This window comes from Stigmatopora nigra, chromosome 4 (genome assembly GCF_051989575.1).
Source record: "Stigmatopora nigra isolate UIUO_SnigA chromosome 4, RoL_Snig_1.1, whole genome shotgun sequence".
Lineage (NCBI taxonomy): Eukaryota > Metazoa > Chordata > Actinopteri > Syngnathiformes > Syngnathidae > Stigmatopora > Stigmatopora nigra.
Window position 1 is genome coordinate 13,427,863 of NC_135511.1, and position 19,822 is coordinate 13,447,684.

The window sequence follows — 19,822 nt, forward strand, 5'->3', positions numbered from 1 at the left end:
AAAGGCCACAACTCAAGAGTGACTTTTAAAGTGGGTGTTAAATGGATAGGAAACATTTCCTTGAAATTCTTATCAGTCGTTTTGGCAAACTTAAACTTAGATTTTTCTGTTCAAGTATTTATTATGGTGAAAAACAGTGAACCACAAACCTCATATGTTCTCACCTAATCAATTATGGTGAAAACCGCTGGATTTGCAAACTGTATTTAACTTGGCTGTTTTATTGTTTGGTCTGGTATTCCAAATGTTTTGAATGATGATTTCCTTTACTTTATGATCAAAGCATGGAAAACTCAAATGAAATGTGTAATGTCATGCAATGTTTATTTAAATAATACACAGATTAGTGCCATTTTTGTAGTTAAACATAACAAACATTTATACTTATCCTGGGATAAATAGACTGAAAACAAATTTGGACAAAAAAGTCTGTTTTTTCCTTCAAGATTTGAGCTGCTAAAGATTAACTAAGGCGAATTAAGAAAGCTTACCATTGTTACAACAACAACAACAACAAGGACTAATTCTAAAAAAACTCTTGTTAAAGTTTATTGCTGGATAATTCAGGAAAAAAGGAACAAATAGTTGACCAGTTTTGTTTAGGGTCATTTTCAACTGGATGCATGGACACAGTAGAGCAAAATGAGGCTAATGAAGTGAAATTCTGTTCCTGCAAACAATCCCTCAGTAAACCTTTGAGGATTAAACCTTTATGGGGCTATTTGATTTTACTGCAAAACAAAACATTGTTAAAGCATAAAACAACACACTTATTCTCAAAGTAATATTAGCACTCTGCCTTTACAAGACTACCCATGTTCTCCAATGGCATCATTTAGAAAAAAAAGAAAAGAAAAAGTGTAAAAAATTAAAGTAAACAGGGAATAATTTGAGTGAAGAAACACTGTTCATGTAAATACTTCCACTACATATTTTTCAAAAATACTTCCAAATCTTCTCTCAAAAAATAAAAATTATTGCGATCCGCATTGCAGAGGTGAAAACCCATAAATGAATATGAAAAGGAAAAGGAATCTCTTCAAGTTTTCACATTTCTGCAGGGGTGGCTCGGTGGAGCGAGTGATTAGCGTGTCTGCCTCACAGCTCTAGGGTCCTGTGTACAAATCCAGGTCTTGGCACCAGTGTGGAGTTTGCATGTTCTCCCAGGGGCTACGTGGGTTTCCACTGGGTACTCCGGTGTCTTCCGACATTCCAAAAACATGCATGATAGGCTGATTGGACACCTAAATTGCTCCTAGGTATAGGTGTGAGTGTGCATAGTGGTCTGTCCCCAGCCTCAGTGTCAGCTGGGTTATGCTCCAGCACCCCCGGCGATCCTAATGAGGATGAAGCTGTTCAAAAAAATGAGATGAGATGAGACATTTCTGCAGTGATGCGACAATTACCATTCACGAGGATTTGCTGCCACCTCCTGGTCTTTTTACACTCAATTCTTTAGACAATGAAGGAACAGAATATCAACCTGAACAAGATACATTAACGCCAATGAAATTAATTCTGTATCGATCCACTATATTGTGGAATTGATATCGCACAAATGCACACGACATGCATTTATTTATCAACAGATTATACTTGGAAGTGATTGTGGCAAGTGTCAAGGTCATGTATGAGAGAATGATGACTCCAAGTGGAGGCACGATAATACTACAGGCCCAAAGTATCATTTTAAACATTAATTTTGAGCAATGGGATGTTTATTTTTATTTTCCCCTGATAAAACTGATGTACTTTATAAATATGACACACATTTTTGATATATTATATTTGATATTTTGCTGGATTTCTTTTCCCGAGGGACTATAAAGGCTCAACATCTCAAAAAAATTCTAATGTATCATCAATATTTGAGTGGTTTGGACTTTAAAGTGTTAAAATGGCAACAGCAGACTTTTCTTAATAAAAATGGTTGCCATTTCAACTAATGAAAAGAATAGAAAAAGACGTTCTTCCGAAGCAATTAAATAGTATTTATGGTCAACTAACATCATAGTTGGCTGGGCTCCAGCACCCCCTGCAATTCTTGTCAGGATAAGCGCTACGGAAAATTAAGTAATACATCCTAAGCCAAATCTGAGTGATAGAAAGGAATGTCCAATGAAGCATGTGCAGATCCGGTTCACATTCACATAACAAAAATTCCAAGAGTACCAACGAGCACCTCCACATCCATTGATGTCACACTACGTCACAGGAATATAAACAGCGAGAACATTTTCCTTTTGAGATAAGATAACACTATGAAATCAAACCTGACATTTAAAAGCAACTTTAATGATCATCTGGATCCATGTACAGTAAATCAATTTGCAAAGTGTTCCCATTTCCTCACAAATCTCAAAACTGACATTTTTAAACTACTTTTGTTCCAAAACTATGTTCTCCATAGGCTTGCATGGGTTTTTTCTGGTTTTTTTCCCCCCACATCCCCAAAACATGCATGCTCAGATAATTGAACACTGTTCAAACAAGCTGTTGTCAATTTGCAATTTGTTTTTTTTTAAAGGCATGCAAACAAATGCACCAGTTTATGCTGGTATAAAATACTCAAGCTGTAAACAATTCACTAAAACAACTCAGCATTTGCATGGTTTTTATGTGCTTTGTATTTGAGTCTATTAATTTCCCACACACTCTGAGTAGGAGTTAATGCTTTGGGCCAGAGCTCCTCATTGTTCTTCACAAATACAAACCTCCCCCACGAGTGTAATGTATTGTGTCTGGATACATTTCATCAACACGTATGTTCCTCGGTGAGTGCAATTCAGTTCAGATAGCCGTCGTAAAAATAGATATTTGGCGGCATAAATAAAATCCCCACGGCCACGGCTTGTGAAAATGTGCATCCATCCAACCCTGAGCTTTTTGAAGCAAAAGTCCAGTCCATTTACTCTGCTTCTCCCCTTCAGCCTCCCTTCCCGTGGGTGGAGTTTCATCCACCGACGCACGGCTGGAAGAGCTGGTTCCTAAGACAACCCATGAAACATGCATCCCACTAGTGAGACTGCTTTCACAGCAGCTGCGGGAAACCAAATCTACCACTTAGAACCTGCAAGAGAGAGAGAGAGAGAGACAATCTAGCTACACTTCCTGTTGTGAGAGCAAACATGAGAGGATATATGAGGCAGAAACCTGCCACATAAACCTGGCCTAAATTTTGCAGCTGAGAATCATTAAGGTAAGTTTTTATTTGTTTTCATACAAATAGTTTAATGGTGTGGACGTGTGCAGTGGTTCCGAATAATAAATTCAAGCATCAAAATGGCTCTCTTAAACTAATGAACTGCTTGGAGTTCCTCGTTTACAACTCTGGATAACTTTAGTATGGTAAGAGAAACTCCCTTATAGTTTTTTTACTATTATGGTGGAAGTTGGTGATGCATTGAACCGCTAAAGGACTTTTTGGGACTACAAAAGGGAGATACAAAGCTGCAAAGTTGAGCAAAGACAATGAAAAAAGATCAATGTGCTGTGGTAATGAACCAACCATAGATGTGTCTGCATGTTCCTAATCATAATCATTAAACTAATTGGTGTTTAACCTTGAACCCTGTGAATTTATGTCTACCAATGTCTCAGTTGCCATTGTTTTTAATGTTGCTTGTAATGTTGAACCCTGTGAGTGTTTTGCTCATTTTTCTTGCATGTGTGTGGTTCCTCCTCAGTTTCTGCAGATTTCTGGGTTTGTTCCAGTTACCCCAAGATGCAAATGAATAGTTTACTCAATCAATTCAGTAAGTATGATGGGATAAAAATATATCTTCAGTGGAACACATTTCCCTAGCTAGCCCTTTGTATGTAGATGTTCAATTTTTAAAAGGAATTGCCTATTAAAATTTTACAGCTAGATATAATGGTCTTTGAGGGCCATCTGATGCCAGAAAACCCCATATTGATGACCTTTGCCATAATGAATTGGCCAGTGAAAAGAAAAATCTATACTAACTGACACAGTATACACAAACAAATTGATATTAGCCAGCAATTAAATGGATAGTTCACCTTAGAAATACATAAATATGTTTTTTAAAAATCTTAATACAACATATTTAGTGTCTTTATGTTTAGAAAACCTCTGTTTAGATGACTTGCATAGCCCTACTTTTAGCCACTATGTACTATATAACCAGAAATTTAGCAATTTAATATATTTAATGAGTCAATTCAGGAGTGGCCAATAGCAATGTGTCCTAAACATCAAATGAGCCTGTCAGTTTGATCTCATTATCAATGGCCAGCCATTAAGCCGGATAAATACCGACCTGGCGGAAGTCATAATTCGATTCGAAGTGTAATGACGGTCGCTTCCTCCCATTTCAAACAGATTGGATCTCTGTCACTGTCAATTGCAGCCATTGTGTTTTGAGTTTGTAGTTTAAAAAGGAAAAGGCTTCTTCCCATGTGGATGTATATTGGCTCAGAATTCCTGTTTTGCTTTATTTTTAAGTAATTTCTTCACATCTGTGTGTGTCAGCAACACCTGCTCATCTCACTTGTCCTCCTACAAAAAAATTGTCAGAAACAAACAAGCAAACCAAAAAGAAATCAGAATTTTAGTCTTGTTAGACTTAGTTTTATTCTTTACTAAAGAAACATTGTCAATTATTGCATGAGAAATACCACTTTTAATCATTTCCCAAATACTTTCACTTTTAATTCCGTTAAAAAAACGAAACCTGCACTCAATTAACTGAGCCCTTTTTTAAAGTCCATTTTTACTACATATTTTATGATTCATGTCGTCTTTGGCCTTGTTTTCATTGTACGTTTTGTTACCCAAATTACAGGGTTTCTTGCGGTGCTCACATAAAACCTGTAATTTTAGTTATAATGAGCAGGCAGTGATTGCATTATCCTTGAACATGTATCATACCTCTTTAATTATCTGGCATTAAGATATGCCCTGACATAAAATATGTATGCTTGCATGTGACAATCTTCCACATTACTATCAATCTGGGTTTGTTGCTCACCATGTGCATTTGCAGGTCAATATTTTTTTAGTCTGGATTGGATTTAAAGTCATTGGTCTCTTTCGGAAGCGTCTATGGATGCTGACATAGTTATGGCATCAATGATAAAGCATGAGGATGCCAATTTTAGATACATTGACTCCACTTAGTGGTAGAGTTTCTTTCTCATTACGTCACTTTAGTAGTGTGGCTCATCATTTGACCTCTTCATTATGTCATGTCATTGATATCCAGAGTAGCTTGTTGAATGGTGCAACACACACATAAGAAAATGCATGATGTTGCAACTTTTTTTTATTAATATACAGGTTTACGGATAGTGGTATAGTATCTGTCTACATATTGCTGCACGTATTTAGATATGTTGCATGAACGGAAAACGGTTTCGCATTTTTTGCGGTACACCACAAAAAAACCTGTCACCGTTAAACACTGTAAAACGTTTAAGTTATATGCGGCAAACCATTGCCACATATTAAAATATTTTTCTTTAAGGATTAAAACATTCTCCCAGTTAAAAAACTTGGGACCTCAAACCTTATTTTACAGCTAAAATATTAAATTCTAAATGCACGTGGGAAAACGTGTTGAGGATTAATATTACGAAGATTGAATCTTTCGACAGTCATCCAAAAATTATGTTCAGCACAACATTGATCATCATCAAAAAAATATATATATATGTTATTTGGGGTTCATTAGAGGCATATTTTAAAACTTTTCTGTGTAGGGAAAATTGTGAAGCATCTTTTCAACATAGTCTTGAAATCCATCATCACTGACTCTGCTTGCAAAGCGTAATTGAGTCTCTTTGTTTTGGCTGTGATCAAGTACTCTTCATGCTTAAAAAAATGGATTGCTGTACTTGAAACTTGGCCATCGCATATTTATGTCGTATTCAATGTAATAAGGCACCAAGAATTGCTTAAAAACAAACAAAAAAAGGTGCACACGCAGTAAAACCAGAGCTGAGAGGCACCAAATCACTGTGCTGTGGAAAAGGCACAGATGAATTAAGATGAATGAGATCTCTACTGATTAAATGTTCCGCTTTAATACATTGGTCAGTAAAAAATGCCATGACCATAAATCATTTTTGCGGTAGATAAACTATGTTATGGTTTAGTTCTCCCTTTTGACTACACTGTAAAACACTGTACCAAACCCAGACTTGGTTATGTCTTTTTGTGTGGGTCTAATGTGGTGTCAAAGGCATTAAGGTATTATCCTCCTGTTTGGGTTTGATATTTATATAAATGGTCCTAAAGTAAAATGTTGCTTATTCACGATGGAGAAAAACTAAAGTGTGGGAGTGAAAAATACTGCTTGTATGTGAACTAGGTTTTACTGCAAGCAACATTCCACATGGACAAGAAGTACGTCAGAATGGGGATCGTCAGTTATAATAGTGGCGTTGCAGGGCTGTCATAGGTTAAAATCACAGTTGCTTGTGATCCTCTTTTCTCCCGTTTGCATACGTTGTATTTCCGCTCTCATGTCGTTTCGACGTTCACGAGGTGTTAGGTTGTCAAAAAAAAGTGGAAACTGGGGCAAATATGGCCATTTAATGGCGTGGTGATATTATTAAATTGCCTGTAATTCAAGAAGAGTGGTAAACCCAAAAACACTACCTTCAGAAAGTTGCACCATGATGTCACTAATGTGTTGTATGCATTTTTCCACAGTTTGTGGTCACTGTTTAGTGAGCTGGCTTAACCAAAACCCACAGTGGAGTGACATAAAAATGCTGCCAAAGACAGTAAGCAGAGTTAACACACACACACTCTGAAGTAAAGAATGGATCTTTTTGTGTAGAGTCTAAAACCATTTAGATATTGAAAGAGTTTAAATTCGTGTTTAAAACCAAATATTGTATTTTAGTACAAAAAATATTTAAAGTTTCTTTTCTGGATTGATTGAATTTATGAAATTCCTTCTTTTTAAGACCAAGAAATAAAAGAAACAGTCCAATTGTGACAATACAGTGAGTGAGATGATAATGCTTCACTTGTAAGTGTCTCAACGTAGAGTGTGACAATTGTTTAAGGGCCGAATGAACAAAAGCAGCATGAAAAGTGGGTCTGAGTATACACAGTTTGGTGAGAAAAAGCTTTGCCAATTGTGTTAGCGTGTCAGTGTGTGCTTTCCACCGGCATCATCGCGAACAACTTTCATGTTGTTACACCAACCTTTGCAGTGGAACCACTTCAGAATTTAATTCTAGCAGCTCTGGAGCGCTTAATATTTTTTTTCTTAAAAATACTCTGACTTTTCTTTTTTCTTCAATATTGTTATCATGTAGAGAATGTGAAGGATGTCATTCACATTCAAGCAGATATCCATTTGGATTAAACATGTATTTACCGATGAAACATTCATGTTGTCAGCATTGCTATTAGTGCATTGGATAATTTAATTAAGTAATTGAAGTCAAAATGCCATGCACAAAACTCTCTGGGATTGCTACAAAGGTCATGTGATGTGTTGCACTACGTCAGCTAATGTACTGGCCTTCTATAGCTTATCTATAAAAAGGATAATTCATTTTCTGTTCTGCTTATCTTTGCAGGGGTTTTGTGCTTGAATTTTATTTCTTTTAAAAATATTTTTACAGCTAAGTGGGAAGAAAATACTCAGTGAATCACATTTACTGTTACAAATACATTTAATGTATCCCCAGGATTAAATAAGATGTTTTTTTGCTCAATGACCGAATGTGTTATCCATTAGCAGAGCCTCTATTTTTGTCCTCGCATTATTCAATGTCTTTGTTTCAAGCTGAATTGCATAACGTTATTTCACCCATTTGAGTTCAGTGTGTGGAACTGTGGTCCCTTTTATGAGCCTCTCTTTAATTCAAGAGACGTCCTGATTATTCAAATGTGTAATTTGCCCTTTTCAATTCCATTTACTCGGTTGCTTGTAACCATTGACAACAAATGTCACTTGGGCTTATTTATCATTTTAACATTTATTATTAATACACCACACAGATAAATGTTTGCATAAGCTCCACTTCTAAATCTACACACACACAAAATAGACCAAACAATACAAAGGCTAAAAATGCACTGATCTCAATGTATAGTGGAATATTGAGATCTATGTTGATGGGAATTGTGGTGCTGAATTAGGACATGACTTGGGTTTTTCTGTCAATTTTTTTTTACCTTTTGTATTGACAATAGCAGGACTTTATGGATATATTCAAGAATATGATCAAGTCTTATTGACCATGCTGTTCCCATCTAGAAAAACACATCTTGCCAATAATAACATTATTCGTGTCTTTCTTAGCGAGCATCTCCAGTATGTGTGATGTGGATGTCTCCGAGCCCACCAGTCCCACCCTGTACGGAGAATCTTCAGACAAGTACTACAACGTGGACCGTTGGCAGAAGCTACGCACCGCTGTGCGCAAACTGGAGTTCTGGGAAAATTTTACAGCTGACTTAATCGGAAGTGGCTTCTTCTCCAAGGTTTATAAGGTATGCATTTGAATGTTCATCCCCATTTTTCTTTTTTGTCTGCCATGTACCAGCCTACACGTGAGCTGCCATCAAAGCATGCTTTGTTTCAGCCATTAATTGGGACATTTCTACCATTCCACGATTGGCCCACGAGCTTCAGAACATTGTGGAGGCACAATAACAGCCTCAAGTGAGATATTATGTAATGCTTATTGGGAAACCAGTGCAGCAACAGGGAAACCAAGATTTTCTGAGTTTGAAGGCAAGGAAAAGATCTGGATGATCTTCAAGGAACTGCAACATGCAAATCACACATTTCTTAGAACTATAATAGGGAAGCATCTTCATTTGGAGAACAGTGGAATAAAGATAAGAAAAATCATCACAGGCTATGTTACTTTACACTTTTTGGTGACATATACTTTCTCCTTTTTCCATCTTGGATGCAGACCAAGGATGTTTCATATTTTGGGTTGGGCCACTTGGAACTTTTATCCTTAAATGCAATATATTTGATCAAAACTTACTGTTTAAATTCTTAATTGAGAAGCCCAGAAATATATAAGAGTGATACTAGAAAAATATGGCTGGGCATTTACTTATCATGAGGATCGCAGAGCTTTTTTTTTTTTTTTTTTTTAGTCTTAGTTCAGCTAAAATGATCACTTTTGTCTTCAGGTGGTACATACTACTAGCCGCAAGGTCATGGTTGTGAAGATATACAAAAATGATGTGGACCAAGACAGCATTGTACGTGAAATCAGCCTTCTTCAAAAATTATCCCATCCCAATATTGTCAGGTAAAAGTCGTGGCTTTTCTCACTTCACTCATAGAAAGTAATCATAAAGATTTTTCCAGTTTATACACTGCCCAATAATGTGATCTTTGCACTATTACAAGTACATTTTCCATTTATGGCATTTGAACTGACATGCATATTGTCTATTTTCTAGATATCTGGGAATATGTGTTAAAGAAGACAAGCTCTACCCAATTTTAGAGGTGGGTCCAAAAGAGTTTTGTGAAGTGTAAGAGGTCTTTGCTCAACTGACTGCTATGTGGAAAGGTTTTGTTCGAATCTCAGTTGGGAAACATTTTCCCTTAGTTGTTTCTATGTATTTGTTTTGACTCAAGTCATGTAAAACTTGCAAAGTAAATTGCTAAAGATACCTTTTCATTTTTGGCCCATGTTAGTACGTGAATGGTGGCTGTCTGGACGAGCTCCTGGCCAAAAAAGATGTTCCTCTTTGCTGGAGAGAGAAGGTGGACCTGGCCTGTGATATCAGCAGAGGGATGATCTACCTGCATTACAAGAATATTTACCACAGGGATCTCAACTCAAAAGTAAGAAAATTTCATTAAATCTTCATTACAGGTATGATATTGCATACAAAAAAACCCTCACTTTTCTACCGAAGAGATTACATTTTTTTAATAAATAAAAATAAATAAATAAAACACTAATATTCACCGGTCATTGATTGTTTACATTTTCCAAATAAGGATCAAGTTTTTTGTATTTACATTTATCAGAAAAAAACAGTGCTCTAGAAATAATTTTCAACTCATTGGCTGACATTGATAGCAATGAATATTTAATCTATTTTGAATGGGATGGCCAGGCAGCTATCGATCGCCCTGTATGAGGAAGGCTTTAGTCTCATTTTTCTGAGGCTCTCCCACCTGGAGTTGAATTATTTAGAGGGCAGGAAACTGGCTGACACTACACAAACTTGGTGATCGATAAAATGAAAGACAAATCTATTTGAATGGCACAAAACAATGGATAACATATTCTAGTGAATACTGGACATATGTTACGATAGTTCACTTAGTTGTTTCTGTGTACTTCTTGTCAAGACACTCAAATGAGGACAATAGAAAGTGTAGTCACTTGGTGGCGCAGGGGTTTGTTCACTGGACTCCTGCCTGGGAGACTTGGGTTCAAGTTCTGGTTGGGACACTTTTTCACTTAGTTCTTTCTGTGGACTTCTTCTCAAGAGACTCAAATGATTGCAATGGAAACTGTGGTCACTTGGTGGTGTAGTGGTTAGCTCACCTGTCTTCCGTCTGGGAGACCTGGGTTCAATTCCCAGTTGGGACACTTTTTCACTTTGTTGTTTCTGTGTACTTCTTGTCAAGACACTCAAATGATTACATAGAAAAGTGTAGCAAAATTGTAGCCTAGTGGCTACCTCACTTGTCTCTAGTCGGGGAGACCTGGGTTCGAATCCCGGTTCTGACATAGTTTTAATTAGTTCTTTCTGTGTACTTCTTGGAAAGACACTCAAATGATTACCAAGGAAAGTGTAGTCACTTGGTTGGCGCAGAGGTTAGTTCACTGGACTCCCGTCCGGGGGACCTGGGTTCAAATCCCGGTTCTGACATAGCTTTAATTAGTTCTTTCTGTGTACTTCTTGGAAAGACACTCAAATGATTACCAAGGAAAGTGTAGTCACTTGGTTGGCGCAGAGGTTAGATCACTGGACTCCCGTCTGGGAGACCTGGGTTCGATTCCCGCTGCCGTCGTTTGGCTGAAAATACTTGGAAAGAAGAATTGGTCAATGGAATAAGAAGAAGGGAAAAAAAAAAGAAAAAACTTTTTAATTTATATTAAACACTTAGTCATATTTTTCAGCAAAAGGTTATATTCCGAACTGCCTTCGGCAGTTCGGAAGAATGTTGAAGGACCTGTCTGTGCGAAAGGCGTTCTCGGGTCGGCCTCCGGCCGACCCTCGACCGCTTGCTTGGTCAGTGAACCGCCAACACCGGGAAGCGAACTCACGTTCTCTCGGTGCAAAGGCGAGTGTGCAACCCACTACACCAACTCGTGCCCCACTTATACATGGGTGTTGAAACGTTTTATCCAAGGAAATGGGGTGAAACACTTAGTAATTTTTTTGTTAAAATGCTTCATTCACCACTGAATACTTATACTTATACACTTAAACACTTAGACACTTTAACTTATTCTTTTAACTGAATATTTAGAAAATCTTTGCCGGCACTGGGAATTGAACCCAGGACCACACCAGTGGCAGACTGATGACTTAGCCACTGGGCTACCAACCTGTGGGAGAAAGAAGTAGCACTTATACTTTTATCCAAGGAAATGGGTTAAACACTCAGTCATTTTTTTGGCAAAATGCTTCATCCACCACTGAAGACTTATTCAGTAAGACACTTAGACATAAATACGTATTCTTTTACCTCAACAATTGTGGGAAAATCTTTGCATGCACTGGGAATTGAACCAAGGACCAAAGAGTTGGCAGACTGATGACTTAGCCACTGGGCCACCACCCTCACACATATACATGGTTGTTGAAACGTATTATCCAAGGAAACTGGGTGAAACACTTAGTTATTTTTTTCACAAAATGCTTCATCCACCACTGTATACTCATGCAGTTAAACACTTAGACATTAGAACTTATTTTTTTACTGAATAATATTGGGAAAATTTGTGCTTGCACTTGGATTTGAACCCAGGACCACAGCGATGAGAGACTGATGACTTATCCACTGGGCCACCACCCTGTGAGAAAGCAGTAGTACTTGTTTTATCTAAGGAAACTGGGTGAAACACTTAGTCCTTTTTTTCACAAAATGATTCATCCACCACTGAATATTTATTCAGTTAAACACTTAGCCATTAGAACTTATTCTTTTAACTGAATAATATTGGGAAAACTTTTGCTTGCACTTGGATTTGAACCGAGGACCACAGAGATGAGAGACAGATGACTTATCCACTGGGCCACCACCCTGTGAGAGAAAGCAGTAGTACTTGTAAAGTTATCTCATTCATTTACCTGAGTAATATTGGGAATATCTTTGCATGTGCTTGGATTTGAACCCAAGACCAAAGAAGCAGGAAACTGATGACTTATCCACTGGACCACCACTCTCCAATATTAGACAGGAGTATTTGTTGTTAACCGCGATGACCGAGGGAACACTGTATACTGTACATGTTTGAATGCCTATCAGAGTCTGCCCTCTTCTGGCCGAATGTCATAACATTGTTTCTCGGCAGAATTGTCTGATCCGCATCACGTCTCGAGGTCGAGAGGCCTTGGTGACAGACTTTGGTCTGGCTAGAGAGGTGGTGGAACTTCCAGTCAAAGACCTGGGAAGAAAACTCTCATTGGTTGGCTCTGCTTTTTGGATGGCCCCGGAGATGTTGCGAGGGGAGCCGTACGACCGCAAGGTATCAGATAAACTCTTAGATTCTAATTTAATTGTAACTATTAGATCTCATTAATATTGGGGGATAATTTTTCCTCTCTTAGGTAGATGTTTTCTCCTTTGGAATCGTGCTTTGTGAAATCTTGGCTAGGGTGCCTGCTGACCCTGAGATACTACCGAGAACTCAGGTAGGTTTCATTTATCAGGAATACGCATTGATTTTTGTTCAGACAAAAGGCAGAAAAACATACTGAAAGATTTTATGAATGTTTTTTTTTAGGATTTACAGGTGTTGTTGATAGTATGTATAAAATGTTAAAGTCAGACCCAATATTCTGATAATTTTTCATTTAGTCTAGAAACGGCTTCTTGTTGTGATCACCACTCAATGATAAAAGTTGAATCTAGTCAAATTGCTCAATTTTCAGAATCTTGTCAAATGCATATTGATATTTTAGGACTATGGGTTGGATAAGATAGCATTCAAGGAGATGGTGACCGACTGTCCTCAGCGTCTTTTGGAGCTGGCAGCCAGCTGCTGTATGGTAAGTATCTAAGAATGTGGTCATCTACCTACATCGCCAATAAAATACATGGGGTCTCTAATTCATGCTATCAAAAAAAGTTTCTCAGAAGTTACCCCAGATAACAGCTGTTTCTTTGTCCGTCAGGTGGAGTCCTTCAGACGTCCAGCATTCACAGAGCTCTTAGATGATTTAGGAGAATTTGCAGAGAGTTTGGAGCCACTGCCAAAAAACGAACTGGCCTTGACCTGACTTGTTGAGGGGAAGAAACAATGGAGGCACGGAAAACAACATCAAGCTGATTGAGACATATTTCACCCAAAACTGCTCAACTGAAGCGGCGCAAACGTACATATTTGCTATTTTCTATGGGAGGAAAAAATGTCTTGTCATGTACATTTTTTAATGTACTTCATTTATAATATTAGGTGGCATTCAAAGGGGAATACTGTACCCAGATGCCCTTTTCATTCATTTGCTAATGACTAAGGGTTTGCCATGTAACCATATGGACAATCATGTCTGAAGATGCTGGTTCTTCCTTCAGCGATACTTTCTTTTTTGATTCAGGATAGGTTTGACGACTAAGCAGTTTGTTTTCTACTGAAATCAGAACAGCAAAGAGGACAGTTGTACAAATTTCCTTAAAAAAACATCTCTTGAATACAAATGCAACACAGCTTTTCAATCTGAAGATCGTACGTTTGACTTTGCAGACTTTTTGACTTGTCTAAGGAAAATGCACTGATTAATTGCTCATCTCACCAGTATACATCATTCAGTGAAACATTCCCAAAAGTGTTCTTTTGACAAAGTCATGTGAAAAACACTTTTTTTCCAGAATAACCTCAAACAGACTACAACAAAACCTTTACTTCACACTAATGACAACAAAAACTTGGTAGAAATTAACGCATTTTATGACAAACAAGAATTTAAATAGAGTGATCTGGGGATTACATCATTGTCTTGGACTATTATGGGCGGAATAAAGTACAGGGTGTTCTAAAATGTTTGACCCTATTTTATAGGCCAATATTTTTGACAATTTTTGTTGGAATGACCTCAAATTGAGAAACGTTTCAAGTTTTTGTTTATAACGTTTATGGTTCACTTTTAGCTTCCCAAACAAGTGTTAAAATGAGAAATATAGCTTGAATAGTTTCATAAAATAAAACTGTAATTGTTTTAAAATCTTTGGCAGTTATATCATATCATGACACTGTAAATATTGTCTATTCGTCATTTTTTAATCGTCTGTTTAGTAATATTTTTATAGTAATAGGTCTTTTGTTCAGATTGGTACAAATAAAAGCTTCTACTTAAACGACATGGCTCTGCGAGTTCTTATTAACATAATCCATCGCTCCTCAAGGATCATTAAAAATAAATTAGGCACAAATAGGGCTCTTACTGTGGGGTAACCTATTTAAGAAATAATTTGTTAGATTATCACAGTAAGGTAATGGCATTGCAGGTGGACTAAAATTACAAAAACGCATTTCTACGACACATTTGGCTAAAAAGATGGGTGACATAAATTAAAGTTAAACGAGCATATAGCCCCAAAAGCCACCCAAAAACAAAGTTAACATGATAGTGTGCTAATTGTGTCCATCTCCTTGACAAGGTGTGATCTGAGTGAGAATAAGCGTCTGAAATTGAGTTTTGCATGCCATGATTAGACACACTTAATGTAGTTTTGATGACTCTTTTGTTCCAGACTATTAACTTCACTCTAATCATGGAATGGAAGAGAGCTACTCTTTCCAAGTTTTGTTGTTTGCCAACAAAAGAGGATAAGACAAATTTCTGCAGGAATAACGACATGAAGTCAACAGTATTTAAAAAAAAGCACATTTAATGTACTTTAAGACATTCCAAACGCTACACAGTATTGTTTCTTGATGAATGTTTCATAGTATTTCTTTAGTGTATAAAAATAACCTGTCTTTACATGATTGATGTTATAAAAAATGATGGTGAAAAATCCATTGATGAAAGGTCAGGGGGAAAAAGAAAGCACTGTATTTAATTACTTTCAAGTAATCTCCTTTGCGTTGGATGTCTACAACTGAGCATAGCAAATCCATACACCGTGTGAAAGGTGACATTGTGTCTTTGACATTTGTTTTTGTTTTTTGTCTCTTTCACCCTCTTCTAAAACAATCAGGTTCATCCAATGTCAACCTCATGACCTCCAGAACATGGGCAATAGTTCGCCCTTAGGGGGACGAATCTGGCGTTCTCGCAGCACTTTCTGCGTGGACACAACAAAGTATCACATTTACTCTTTCTTCAATGGCAAACTTTATGGTCTGGCGACATATCAGAATGAGTTGTACGCAGTCACTTGCTGTTGCCATTTTTTTTTCCTCGTTTTGAATTATACTAAACTAATCTCTTTAGAGTCAGCCATAGAAGGGGAGATAAATTGGAGCCTTGTGTCTCTTACCTCTATGAATACTCTGAGTCTGGAGACCGAGCCCATCTGATCACTGCTGGTCACGGCTTCAATTCTATAATGAAATTCACATGATATTTACAATGCAGCTGAAGATAAACTCAACTATCAACTTGTGTGAGTGAGTACCTGGGTAAGTATTGCTCTTTTAGAAGCAAAAAGATTTTCCAAAACTGTCCCTGGTAGCTTTTTAACAAAGCATGACCGCAAACCTGAATAAATCAAGTGTGTGAATACAAGAAGTGGTAATAGTCCAAAGTACAGATCTCAGCTTTGCTTTTCATCATTGCACTCTTAATCGGTCGGACTCACCTCAAGAAAGTCCAACAGTAGCGTTGCAGTAATGTCTGCAATAGGCTCCATGTTAAGCATCTGAGCCAACCACCGCCAGCCATTACTCAGACCGTGAGCAGGCAACTGAAACATGAATATTAATGTTATGCTATGTCTGCATCCACCTAGATAAAATAGATGCAAGCAACTTTAAACAGAAACAAACTAAAATTAAAAAAACACCTGATATCAATGTAATTGTAGTCTATGTAGTGTTAGTACAAAGACATGTTTGACAAATTAACCAGTTCCTACCCCTTGTTTGGAGTCGAAAGGCCACCTCTGTTGGATGATGGCAGCGTAGAGGCGGATCATGCCGGACATCCTTTTCAGGAAACAGTCTTGGTCTTCAACCCCAGCGTCGGTTACACGGTAACCAAGAGTTCTGTTGAGTTAACACATGACTGCACTCACATTCTATCTCTTGCCCATGTCATCAAAATGAATGTTTTGTGGCAGACCTACCTCTGGTAATCCTCCACAGAAGTGCCATGCTTCATTTGAGGATAATGAGGGACCGCGTAAGGACAATTTTTGTGGAGGTGGCCCAGGAGGAGTTTCCCGAATCGGGGGTGAAGTTGCCAGATACCCGAGGCCGCCATGCCAATGGGGAAGGCCGACTCATGATGTGAAGATACCGCTTCGTCACCTTGTTTCTATAAGAAGACAAATTTTAAAGTGTGATCTTCTCAATGTCACAGGCTTCCTAATAGACTAGTCTGCTGACTTGCCACTTACCACAAACCTCTCGGCCACTTTGTAAAAAACAAAATCCGAGCCTTGTGGATGATGGGAGGAGCAAATAGATCTCCCCCCTGACACTATCGCCCCTCCGGAGAGCAGCTTGTCGAGCTGTTCAAAGATTTCTCGAAGCTGAATTCCTGAATTGGTGGAGATTTGATTGATGGGTATGATTGCTGCTTTCTGGAGCTCCAGCCTTAGTCTCTTTGCCTACGTAAACAGAAATGTCAATATCGATGATTTATCACATAGCTTTTTTAGACAGTGACGCAGTCCTGAAATGAACTCCTCCAACTAACCTGGGCGTCTTTTGACGATTTGAGTTCTTCAACGGACTGAGCACACTGGGAGAGATGCTCCTGCAACTCCTTGTACCATTTTAACGTGGTCTCGTCTGCATTGTTCCGCAGACCTGTCAATGGACAAATACACGAGTGTTAAACATTCTGCTCATGGGTGATATTTCGGGTTGAGTTCATTTTAATATTTTTCCTTACACAGCTGTGTGGTGTTTTTTCTCACCTTGCTTTTTTGCTCGCTCTTTGGCAAGCTGCTCTGCCTTCTTTTGTGATTCCTGTTGCGTCTTCAACTCTGCTTGTTTTCTATTGGACTCTTCCAACTCTTTTTTCTTCTCTTCCTCCTGAGCTTTGGCTATCTCTTCTTGCATCAAGCGGATCAGATTCCTCATTTCATGTAGGGAGCGCTCCGCCACATTCATGTCTTCCGTGCTGGGATACTGTCCCTGTGCCGAAAAAATATTTGTTTAGCTTGTTAGAACACGGGAAACCAAAAGAGGAAGGCATAATAAGCCTGTTTTTTTTTCAGGTTAAAATCTGAAAAAGGACACTAACATCTGCTGTCTTTCGAACAACTTCTGACACCTGGGAACACAGTTGGTTCCCACGTGTACTGTAGCTGCCATTAGTTGCTGAAGGACCCTGGGTTGAGGGCTCCAGTAGCTGATTGAGCTGCAGGATCTCCTCCTGAATAGAGTTGAGGTTCCGTAGCCTCTCTTTGCCTTCAACCAGCCGCAATCGCTCCATCTCCGCTTCCTTGAGACGTTGTTGCTCCACCTCTCTCAGGCGAAGATTCTGAATCTGAGGTGAGGACGACAAACCGTCAGGGAAGATTTATTCTCTAATTTAAATGACGAGTGGAGATGCTTTGGTTGGGTTTATCGTCAAACTGTGAGAATACCTTTAATCTGTGGCGCTGTTCTTCCTTCAGCTTCTCTTGACGTCCAATGCTCTCTTTGGTTCTGCAGTTGAGGAATTTAAGGAAGATATTGAAAAAAGCACAACAGGCACACATGTTTGACCGTTTCTCAAGTACTCTTACTCTCTGTCCATCATATCCCGCATGCTTTGGTACTCTTGTCTTTGCTTCAGCTCCAGTAACTCCTCGAAGCGCTTTAGCTGCTCAGACTCGGTGCTCGCCACTACCATCACCAGCTTCTCTTGCCGCTCCTGACGATCTTCGAACGCCGTCTGCGTCACACACGAATAACACCCAAAATAAGAACTGCATCAGAATAAATATCTTGCAAATTAATTTTTGAGGGGGGAAAACATAGTCGGCTTCAGACCTTTGCCTTTTGACATGTCTCCTCTTCAAACATGATAATACGTCCCGCCTTCGCCATGGCTTCGGGGGAAAGCAGGGAAAATGTCGGCGAGGGCAGGGGACTGCAGATTTCATCATCAACATTTTCTGGGTCCTGGTCATTTTCAATATAGGTAAAAATTATTTTGGAAGGAATAAATACACTTTGAAAAAATGTAATACATTGTCAAAGAATATGATTCTATAATGACTTCATTTCCTAGCACTTTTTTACTTGCCTGTTCCTGCTCCAGTTTCAATGATGGTGTTTCATTAGTTGTGTTGGTCCTAACACAACTCAATCCAGTAGGGGAACTAGAAACAGTGAGACCAGGACTGGATTGACCCGATCCGAAACCCAAACCGACCACATTTGGTGTTATTTTGGAGTTGAGTTGTTCCAATATGATTCCAGACTGCGATGACAAGCTCAATGTCTCTTGATAACCTGCCAAAATGTCCTACGGAATACAAAATCTCTTAGAAAAGACACAAACCCAGAAACTATTAAACGGTACCAATATAAACCTGTAATCCCCGGATACAGATATGATCATCATTATACAGAGATAGGAAAAACAGTTGATCTAAAGTCTAAACTAAGCTAAAAAATAAAGGGAAAAAAGACACTTACTTCACCTCTCTCAGACCAGTATGGATCGTATGTGATCCTTGCCTTTGGCGAGTTTTTTAGAAACTCTAATGTTTCCCAACGCAGATTGTCACTGGGCATTTTGAGAGAAAGCAATTCAAATAAAGTTAGAAAGATTGTAAACAGAGCAATGTTGATTTTAAGCCGTTAATCTTCTTCGAGGGTTTTGTAGGTCTTCTTCGTATGATTCATTAGCGTTTAAACTAGCGTTTAAATGACTTACCGCCACCTGCTGGAAAGGAGTATGTATAGGTAGAAAGGCAAAATAGGCTGTTGATGAGTTATTTGTTTAATTATTGTGTTTTGTCTAGTGCTTATTTAAATGTGTAATTTAAAAATAATTATTTTAAACCATTCCAAACGTTTTTATTCTCTCAAATATAAACCAAATTGGCACACATGCATTTTACCTCTAATTTCATGACTCGTGGAATCCCAAATACATTCCAACATATATCTTATTACTGTAAAGGTACATTCCCATATTTTACCCACAGGCTTTTCTAGATATTTGCTACATCAAAATTTACCAGGCAAAACAATTAATACTCTTGATGCTTTAACAAAGTACATGTCCTGTCCTGTTAGGGAAATAGAGCATGAAGGTCAGTTGTGGTTCAAGCCTTTTTTGGATCAATAATTATATGTAAAGTGATGGGCTGTCAGAAGATGACCTCATGGTCCCTAGCTAAGTGAACTGTCAGATGTTGGCTTGGATTGATTGCTTGTGTGTTGAGGGTGACACTATTTTTAACCAGGCACTTCAGTTGATTGGTCCTTCAATATTGATTGGTCATCTGAAAAACAATTCTTCTGTACTTCAAAGAAACATTTCTGGTTATTTCACTAT

General features: G+C 38.2%; 2 protein-coding genes across 3 annotated transcripts; one reads left to right on the forward strand and one right to left on the reverse strand.

The window, feature by feature from the left end:
• The first annotated feature begins 3,056 nt into the window (after positions 1-3,056).
• Positions 3,057-14,507, forward strand: LOC144195124 (dual specificity testis-specific protein kinase 1-like). 2 transcript variants are annotated; one of them, XM_077714537.1, is made up of 10 exons: positions 3,057-3,199; positions 3,687-3,755; positions 8,292-8,482; positions 9,143-9,264; positions 9,419-9,467; positions 9,660-9,809; positions 12,505-12,678; positions 12,761-12,844; positions 13,115-13,201; positions 13,328-14,507. In XM_077714537.1, exons 2-10 carry the CDS (start codon positions 3,725-3,727, stop codon positions 13,430-13,432), a joined length of 993 nt encoding a protein of 330 aa, XP_077570663.1. In that variant the 5' UTR covers positions 3,057-3,199; positions 3,687-3,724; the 3' UTR covers positions 13,433-14,507. The 2 variants fall into 2 exon arrangements, with proteins under 2 accessions (XP_077570663.1, XP_077570664.1); XM_077714538.1 differs by lacking the exon at positions 3,687-3,755 and having other exon boundaries at positions 3,090-3,199.
• Positions 14,508-15,113: 606 nt separating this feature from the next.
• On the reverse strand, positions 15,114-19,139 carry LOC144195125 (mRNA export factor GLE1-like). Its single transcript, XM_077714539.1, has 15 exons — positions 18,955-19,139; positions 18,552-18,781; positions 18,304-18,448; positions 18,057-18,205; positions 17,916-17,976; positions 17,570-17,815; positions 17,241-17,460; positions 17,018-17,130; positions 16,716-16,928; positions 16,443-16,633; positions 16,233-16,362; positions 15,957-16,061; positions 15,774-15,856; positions 15,636-15,699; positions 15,114-15,440 (listed from the first exon to the last, which is right to left on the reverse strand). The coding sequence occupies exons 1-15, from the start codon at positions 19,051-19,053 to the stop codon at positions 15,372-15,374; spliced, it is 2,118 nt and encodes a 705-aa protein (XP_077570665.1). The 5' UTR covers positions 19,054-19,139; the 3' UTR covers positions 15,114-15,371.
• Positions 19,140-19,822: the final 683 nt, after the last annotated feature.